Here is a 9,610-nt window from a genome sequence, read left to right on the forward strand (position 1 = left end):
TAGCGGAAGCAGAAGTTTTCTGAGACCGGAAGCGAGTTTCGGCAAACATGGCGTCGGCGGTGCTGGCTCTACGGACGCGGATAGCTGGTAATCGGACCCAGTGGTCCTTGCGGGTTGAGGGGCGGAGGCGGAGTAGGGACTTTGCAGGGAGCCTGGGGTGGAGGCCATTTCTTGCGAAGGACCCTGGGTGCAGAGAAGGGAGTGTGTGGGGCCCAAGACGTTTGCCGGACGGCTGTCGCTGATCGTGTGACACATCTAAGGCACCGAGCCCTGTGGGCGGTGGTTCGAGGAGCACGTGTCTTTCCACTGCCTGGCTTGCAAGTACAGCTTTCCTGGCGGTTGGTGACATGGGCACGCCGCTTCCCCTCTCTGGGTTTGTTTGGATTCCTTCACCTATAAAAATGGGTTAATAACATTGGCACTTTGGAGCTCAAACAGTTAATACGTTCCTTCAGCAGATTAAGTGCTTTGTGCCAAACACTGTGGTAGGTGTTGGGGATCTCAGAGAAGATGGAGACATAGTCTCCATCCCCTGGACGCTTCTTCTAGTGGATAAACCAATAAATGAGCGCATAAATAAAATGGTTGTAAATGGCGACAAGCGCTGTGAAAGAAAGTAAAACTGTTTCTGTGTGTCTTTTTTTGGGGGGTTGGGTTGTCAGGGAAGCTCTCTGAGAAGGTAACATCTGAGTTAGGACCTAAAGGATGACAGGAGGCCTAGCCTTGGAAGAGAGTGAGGGCAAGAGAGTGACTTGACCCGCTTTTACATTTTGAGAAGCAAACCATTGCTCTTATGTGAATTTAAAGGGGATAGGAGTGGAACTGAGGAAACCAGATGGGAGGCTGTAATAGTAGTAGCTCTGATGAGAGATGACTTAGCTAAGATGTTGGTAGAGTCAGTGAACTCGGAGGGAAATGGATGCATCTGAGATCTATTTTGAAGGTAGAATCCACAGAGCTTGCTGGTGAACTGGATATGTGAGCTGAGTAAAGGGAAGGAATCTGCAGTGATTCCTTGATTTCTGCTTAGGTGGTAACATCATTTACTTTGAGGAGGAGGATGTGGAGTAGGGTGAAGGGCAGAGATGTGTGAGTGAGATAATATAGGTAAAGCAAAAGCCCAGTTTCTGAGCTTAAGTGAGTGAATGAGTGAATGAATAGGTGTTTATATGTAGGTAGATCCTGGTGCTGGGCATTTAACATGTTGTCTGTTTATCTCTGGTGCTTTGCCCCAGCCTGGTCTCTGTTCGCATTAGAACTTTAGAAGCCTAGGCTTCAGGAACTCTGAACTTAGAGGCTCCAGAGACCCACAAGGCTTCTCTAAAGACCATGGGATAGCCCTGATTAGCCATGGCTGTGTCTGGAGACCTGAAGGCAAGGACTGCCAGCCCTGGGCTTGTCATATAGCAGGCGGCTTCCATCTTGGTTAGTATGCATTTTAGTGCACTTTCCTTTTTAAAATAAATGCCATTGAGCACTTTGGAATGAGTATGGAGAGGTCAGATTAACAAGGGCAGGGTGTCAGTCTTCTCGGTTGGACCTGTGCTTGATGGGCTTGCTGAAGAGAGTCCAGCCTTCTGGGATGGCCAGGAGCCTGTGGGAGCCACCCTCAGAGAAGCTGCCCTTTTTGTTTACAAGTATCTGGTGTGCACTGGATGGGTGGATGGCTAAGAAAGTGGTGGATGAGGCCCAAGTAGGATCCTCTCTCTGGGTGTCCTGTTGCTGGGCTCTGTGGTCTGGCCCCTCCACAGTGCGTGGAGCCTTGAGGGATGTGGTGAGTGAGGCTGAAACAGGCAGCTCTGTGATGTCCTCTTGCTGGCTTCTGTTTCTGTGGTGTTTGTTTCTCAACAGGACTGAATGTGTCAGGACCCAGGGCACATGGTGTTTACTTAATATTTCCCTGCTGCCCTCTTCCCCCGGCCACACACACACAGTCTGTTGCAGTGCTTACACCCTGGACAATACAAGTAGTGACTTGTCCCCCGCCAACACAGTCAAGTGGCATTTCTGCTCACATATCTTCCGCACCTTCCCTGCCACTGCCCCCTGCCATCCCTCAGCTTAGCAAATGGCCCATTGAGTCAGGGAAAGAGTCTAGTTGGGAGCCTCTCCGTCTGAACAACATGTCTGTTCTCTCTGCTGTTGTAGCCCTGCTGAGCCCGCCTCAGGCCGCAGCTCTTGCCGTCAGATATGCATCCAAGAAGACAGGTGGCAGCTCCAAAAACCTTGGTGGAAAGTCACCAGGCAGACGCTTTGGCCTCAAGAAAATGGAGGGTGAGGGTGTGCCTTGGCTTCCATCTCCCAGCTGCACCCTACCCTCCTGCCCCTGGCATTCCTTTGAAGAGTAGGAAGACCCTGCAAGTGCCTGGCCCTCACTCTCCCTTAGCTCATGAGAGCATTTGGCTCCAGATTAAAGAGGCAGATAAGACCTGAGGTGGGGTGGGGGCCCTGAGGAAGAGCAGATGTGAACCTTGGCCATGCAATTGGAGAGAGGAGGCTGCTGGGTGGGGGCCGGGGGTCTACTTGTGTCGGACCATCTGGGAGTTGGTTTTATCCAGCGGGAGACTTAGAGGTTGGCACGCAGCATTTGAGCCATCCTGTGTTCTTAGTAGCTCATCGTGCTGCCCCATCACTGGGGCCCAGAGTCAGCACACTTGTGGACTTCTCTTCCAGGTCACTATGTTCATGCTGGCAACATTCTTGCGACTCAGCGCCACTTCCGTTGGCACCCAGGCGCCCACGTGAGTTTTTTGTGGCCCTCCCCGCTTTTTTCTTTTCTAGGACCACCTCTCCATGCTCCTAACACAGCAACAATAATAATATCAGTTGCATTTATTGGGTGCTTATCAAATGCCAAGCATCCTTCGTCCTTATCCCATCCCTGTGAGGCAGTAGGTATCATCTCTATTTCACAGGTAAGATGCCAGAGACCTGGAGAGTGGAGGGGCCCAAGGGACAGAGCTGGGATTTAAACCGGGTCTGCCTGACTCGCAATCACTGTGTTTTGCCTGGTATAGCATTAGCCTGGGTCTCTCGGATCTCCTTTCTAATCCCTAGTTCTTGGAGGAGATGCCTAGTGATTTAAGTTATTTTTTGAATCTTGGGAAACTAATTTCAACTTGTTCACTTTTCCTTATTTCTAATAATTTCTCTTTTGCATAAAGTTTTTATTAGATGGCTGAAAGAGAGCTTGAATTTAGTAAAATAGAATTCAGTGTGCTAGAAATTAGGTCCATACCAGGCAGGGATTTCAGTTTCAGCAAGCTGGGATTACTTTCTGAGGTAGAAAAGTTCTTGTTAACACAAATCTATGCTATACTCTTTACATTATTTTAAATATTAGTGTAGTTTCCTTTGTAATCTATCCGCCCTCCACGCCCCCTGCCCCACCCCCCGACTGTCCCCTTTTTGTCAGTTTTAGTAGGTACAGAAAGACTGATGGTAGCTCATAATTATTTCAGAAATGCTAATTTGTATGTAAATTGATTGTATTTGTAGTAGCTTTGTCTTTTAGAACTTGAGACCTTGGCTATGTTAACTGTTGGGACTTGCTAAAATAATAACGTCAACAATAATAAAAGCTAACATGTTTTGAGTGAGTCAGTATGCTAAATTTATTCAACCATTTCTTTTTTTTAATTGAGTTCAGGTGACCCTGGAGTAGTGAATATTTGTCCCCATTTTATAGATGAAAGAACTGAGACAGTGAAGTCAAGCACCTTGCCCAGATCACACAGTGGCACGTAGTAGTGCTAGGATTTGCACCAGGCATCCTGGCTCCACAATCCATTCTTTTAATCAGAGAAATTCTGAATAATGCTGGACTGCCTGGTGAAAATCACCACACATCCAATCTCAAGTTCTAAAAGAAAAAAGTTAAAATATATACAGTTAAAAAGCTGCGTATCCAACACATAGTTTAATCTCTTTGCTCGTTATTTCTCATCTGAAAAACAGGGTTAGAAACAGTGCCTACTTCACAAGGTGAGAGTTGACTGAGTTAATGTATATGAAAGAGCTTGGAACATCCCTTACACACAGTGAGCACTGTATAAGTGTTGGCTGGTATTATTCTTGTTGTTTTATTAGCATGTGCCTTACCCATATAGCTTTAGTCTATACTTTCCACAGAGCCTGAACGTTATAGATCACTGTATAGATGAAAATGTATTTCCAACTACTGTTTAATATGACAACTCCAGTGTTTTTTAAGTCTAAGTGAAGCAAGCTCCCAGGGGCAGTGATTAGGGGCATTTTCCTGGGCCTGTTTGGGGATCTATTTGGTATGGCTTCTGGCCAGTTGCAGAGATGTGGGTCCAGGTATCAGCCATCAGGGACTGAGCAGCCACCAGGATTGGCTGTTGGAGTTTTCTTTTCCCTCCTCTGTCATGGAGTCAGTAGAGAAGTAGAAGGCAAGGAAGGGCCAAGCAGTGGGAAAGGGAACCCAAGATGGAGCTTTCTGACCCTCCCCCCTTCGGCCTCAGGGCCTGAATCCTTGTGTGAAGTCTGTCCTGAAGCCGTGGGATGGACCCCCTGGCTGTCTGTCCAGCTGACCAGGTCTATGTGTTGCAGGTGGGGCTGGGGAAGAGGAAGTACCTGTATGCCCTGGAGGAGGGGGTAGTCCGCTTCACTAAGGAGGTCTACGTGCCCAATCCCAGCAACTCGGAAGCTGTGGATCTGGTTACCAGGCTGCCCAAGGGTGCTGTGCTCTACAAGACTTTTGTTCACGTGGTTCCTGCCAAGCCTGAGGGCACCTTCAAACTGGTTGCTATGCTTTGAACTCCTGGTTGAGGCCATTGGACAGAGACTGGAGCCCAGCTCACAGGAGAGGGTGGTACCAGGAGAAGTCAAGGGTTAGGGTGATGACATGGCCTCCTGAGGAAGAAGTCTGCTTGATGGTGACTGCAGGACACTCTGTGAAGTGACTGACTGGGAAACCCCTTGGGAGACCTGACCTGAGCCAAAAATAAAGTTAGCTGGAGTCATGAGTCTGTGCTATGTGGGGACAAGCCTGGATGGAGCTGTTTTCTGATTTGGTCTTCGCCCATCTCTAGTGCACACCAAGCAGGAGAGAGGCCTATCAGAGTGAGGAAATGAGAAGAGGGGACTTTGTTTTGAGGAGAGGATTGCTTTAGCACCGTTCCCCGGAGAGGAAGGAAAAGGAGTGCTTGAGGGTGTCACTGCTACTTCCCCTCCTGGGTCCTACAGAAGTCAGGGTCCTTGGGGGAGTGGGTGGGAAGGGCCAATGGAGGAAGCAACACAGTTCTGTTTCTCTCCTGGAGTCACATTCAGAGGAGCTGGGGCGGCAGTCCCAGAAATGGCCACATGGGAGACCCTTCCCTGCCTCTGTAGGTCGAGGGCAGAGAGGCCCCATCTGCCTGGAATACCGAGGTCCTTCCTCCAGTGATAAGACAGAACGGGTGAAGGTGACAAATGGGCTTCTTCCCCCTCACCCAGAGAGACACAGCAAGCTCATTCTTTTCTGGTTCTTAGTTTATCTCAAGCCATAAGCAGCAGCAAAGAATCTGGCTTCAGGAATACTCAGTCTGGGCCTAGAGTGGACTGGGGCCAGGCCTTCATTGTCAACCCAACCCAAGACCTTTAGAGACATGGCTTTGCATGGAAGGGCCAGGAAGGAAGTCTCAGCTGGGGTGGATGGTCGTCCTGGCTGTTGGAGGTAGGTGATGTGGGCTGAGGCCCCAGAGAGGGGCTTGTAGAGTCCAGTGGCTTCCTTCCAAGGACTTTCCTCTGCCCTGAAGGCAGGAGCTGCAGGGACTGAGGGCAGAGGAACCTCCCAATTCTGGAGGTCTGCCTTGAACTTGTCACCTTGTTCTCTCAGGGCGTGATCCCAGATTCCCCACCTCCTGCAGATCCTTGGCAAAGGTGATCCGGGGTTTGTTGAGGTTCACTTTGGCTTCCTTCTCCTGGAGTCTCATGTACCAAGGCCCAGCTGGGGGAGATTGGTGGGGGCATCTCCAGAGGCTCAGCGCTGTCCCTGGAGAAGTGGGAAGGGGCAGAAGGGAAGAGCTTGCTCCCTTCTGCACAGTGGTGTTTCCCTAAGCAAGGCAGGTGGCTGCTTCCTGAGGTGGGTGAGCAGAGCCACGGTTGGGTGATGGTGCAGGCAGTGACCTTAGGGCTTCTTCGTAGCTCGGTGGCAGCTGCAGGGCAGAGCAAAGGCATTAACCAACCCCCACACCCCCCATACACACTTGCCCCTTCTTTGGACTGCTGCTTCCTATCTCTCCTCTCCCCCAGTCACGGTCCTTTCTGGAAACAAGTTGAGTCCTAGAGCTGTTGGCTCCATGGAAACTTTTCTGCAGGAGCCCATCTTGAGTTGCAAGGCAGGCCTCCTTGGGCTGGTGTCTGCCATCCTTCCTTCCACCCAAAGAGGAGAAGTGGGGCCTCCAGCCAAATCCTGGGGCCATCAGTGGCCCTTTCCTTGTCCTGGCCCGAGCGACTCTAATTGGGCATTATGTGTAAAAAGAATAATATGAAAAAAGCTCAGTTCTCCAAGGCACCCAAGGCCGGGAGGGCTGAACATTCACCTCTCTGCAGGCCCAGAGTCCGAAGCGCTGTGCAATCAGCTGGTGAATCTGCTGCTGCCGATCCTTCTTTCGAACACTCTCATAGCTGGGCAGGCGAGCCAGCTGCCACAGGGGCAGCTGGTAACTGCTAGGTAGCCCCACACAGAATACCTCGGGCCCCTGGGGATAGCCCTGTGACCAAGAAAAGCCAAGGGAACCAGGCAGGCACGCACGACGCTTCTCCAACTTCCATCTGGACGTTCTTCCCCAGAGTGATACCACAGGCCCTCCTCCTCTCCGAGTCTCTCTAGGCCTCCTCCCATCCTTCTCTTAGCCACACTAGGCTGCCAGCACACACCTCTCCCCCTACTCCCAGGTGGCAGCCCCAAGGGTCCTCCCTTACCTGCATCCGCAGAGACTCTCGGCACCTTTCTGCCTGGACCTCGGTGGGGTGTCCCATGGTGCTGAGGTAGGGAGGGGGGCTGTCCTGGGAGTTATGAAGGACAACTCAAAGTGGAGCTCAGCATTTAGGGTCAGCAAGCAAGAGAGCAAAGCCCAAACCATTTCTGTCCCCATGTCCCTCTCCCCATCCCTTTAGTTCTCACTATCGAGTTCAAGGCACAAAGCTTAGATCCTCATTTCAGAAATGCACTTGGGTATAAAGAGATTCCACTCCTTTCTAGCCACTAGTCATTCTCTCATGATCTGGCAGCCAGCTCTGATGACCTTTGTGGGGAGAGTCAGAGAAAACCTCCTCTTCCTGTCCCACCTCTCCATCCTCTGTCTGGTGCCCCAACTTGCAGGGATCAGAGCCTGGGGAGGCTGCAGGTCAGAAGATTTCTTTTGCTTTCTGTACCCAGGATCCCATATGGTGTCCCATCCCTGAGGAGAGGACTGACAATACCCCTACCACCACCACCCCTCCCAGCAGTCGGGGCTCTGAGCCTTCCCCTGGGAACTAGGGAGACGGTGGGCCTCCAGTTGCTTGGAGAGCTGGGAAAAGACCATTGTCTTCAGCCGCAGCTCCCAGCACTGGGTCCTGTTTTAACAATGGCCATGGAGGAGGCTGGCCAGGATGTTGTTAACTCTTTGCACACTGCTGCCCTGGCCCCGAGGGAACCCAGGCTGGAAGATGTAGAGTCTGTCATAGAGTAGATTCCAAAGGCGTCTTCCATACTGAAACATCTTCTTGGTCAGAGAGCAGGTGCCCCTTTGTTGGGATTGGGCTAGGGGACCATGAAGGGAAGGGGTTGTTGGGTAGGGGTGCTTACGTTTTGGCTGGGGCTCCGGAAGAAGTGGCAGGAGCAGAGGACCTGGCAGCACTGGGGCTCCCGCTGGTACAGCAGCAGCAGCAGGATGGCCGTGATGAACACCAGGGATGAAACTACCCTCCCCCAAGGGTCACAGCCGGGTTCAGCCTGGGTCTGGCATGCAGAGTCCCGTCTCCCCTCCCCAGGGTTGGAATTCGGCTCCAGAAGTTGGGTAGGAATGACCTGGCTGGGTCTGGTGTCAGCTTGACATGCAGGGGAGACTGAGGCGCAGGCAGCTCCCTTTGTGCTGCTGCATCAGCTCCCTGTGGGAGAGGTTTGTGCGGGAGAGTGGAGTAGCTTTATCCTGTCTCTTCCGTCAGCCCAGGGAAGGAGGCATGTGTGTGAGGGAATTTACAGAGGGACATACTTAGGAAGGGAGGGGCAGGAACTTGTGGCAGGACAGACACCCTTAGAAATGCTGGATTTGAGAAGGCAGCGGAGGGCTCGAGAGTCTGGACTCAGACTCCTGTGTCCAGCCCCTCCTGCTGTCCTAGACTGTGGCATCATGGAACCTGGCAGGGAAGGGACCTCAGGGATCCTATACTGACCATACACAGCATTCTTCCCAAGTGGCTTACTCTGGATGACCCTATAGAGGAGGCTGGGCTTCTGGCCTATGGTAAGGGGCCAAGGGTGCATCCGCCCCAACCCTGGGACTCGGACAGCAGTAGGGACTTACCGGTGGCCACAATTATGGCTAGGAGGCTGTTGTCCATGGTGATCTCTGCACGTGGAGCATCAGTGGCAGAGGGGTGCCAAGAAAGGACATCAGCCTTGAGCTACCTTGGGGACAGCCAGCAGGGCCACAGGACTGGCTCTCCCTCAACACTGGGTCACCCCCCAATCCAGGAACCGTGGCCCAGAGGGGCAACTTCATTCAGGGCCAGGATATCTGTGGGCAGCTCTCCAGGTTCTTGGCTTCTGCCCCTGCTTGTCCTGGTCAATTCTATGCCATGACCTAGTGTCCCCCAGATGGCAGTCCCCTCTGCAGGCCTGGCAGCCACAAAGGTCCTCCTAGAATCTTCAGGAGAACAGGCTCTGCTTCCACTAAAACTGAGAGACAGCCAGGGGAGCTCCAACTTGCCCAGATCTCTGCACTTCTCAGTCCCAGCTCCCCTCCCAGCCCAACTCTGCCACCCTCCACTTCCCATTGGCCCAGGTAACTGGGCTCCACATGCCAATTGGCTGTCTCTGGACTTGTCACCTCAAATGGAACAGAGGTGTCCATGGTTGCCCTGGAAACTGGGCACGTGCAGGGCCACAAAATACAAAAGCCTCTCTGCCCAGGCTCTCCCCCTCCCTGCAAAGGAATTAGTGTGCAGCTCCAGGGGCCCAGCCTGCCCCAACCGGCCCGCTCCCATCCCCATCCCACATCCGCCTGCCCGGAATCCTGATCTTGACCCCAGGGGCCCAGCCAGGGGAGGATTTCAAAGAAGCCTCAAAAAGCCCAAGCTTCCAGGCTGAGCTCCCCTACAAAAAGATGAGGGTGGGGACCTCCGGCAGCAGACACGCCGTACTCACGCTTGCCTCAGTGACCCGGACAGAGAGAGGGGAGGGGAGGGCCCCTGCTGCCAGGCCCACCCCCTGGACCTATCGGGAGTCCTGGAGCCGGGTCCTGCAGTGCTTCTAACTCATGGGGCCAAGAGGGCCCGCCAGAGCAGTGGGAGTGGGGCTGGACTTCCTAGTTCTCCCACTGGCCTGCAAATTAGAATCGCCGGGGGGAGCTTTAAACCCACGCCACTGTTGGGTTGCCATCTCAGACCAGTTAACTCTGAA

At 52.6% G+C, this 9,610-nt stretch overlaps 1 protein-coding gene across 1 annotated transcript; it reads left to right on the forward strand.

Annotated features, from left to right (window-relative positions):
- Positions 1-27: 27 nt before the first annotated feature.
- Positions 28-4,988, forward strand: MRPL27 (mitochondrial ribosomal protein L27). Its single transcript, XM_046674458.1, has 4 exons — positions 28-87; positions 2,149-2,274; positions 2,674-2,741; positions 4,573-4,988. The coding sequence occupies exons 1-4, from the start codon at positions 48-50 to the stop codon at positions 4,777-4,779; spliced, it is 441 nt and encodes a 146-aa protein (XP_046530414.1). The 5' UTR covers positions 28-47; the 3' UTR covers positions 4,780-4,988.
- Positions 4,989-9,610: the final 4,622 nt, after the last annotated feature.

This window comes from Equus quagga, chromosome 11 (genome assembly GCF_021613505.1).
Source record: "Equus quagga isolate Etosha38 chromosome 11, UCLA_HA_Equagga_1.0, whole genome shotgun sequence".
NCBI classification, from domain to species: Eukaryota; Metazoa; Chordata; class Mammalia; order Perissodactyla; family Equidae; genus Equus; species Equus quagga.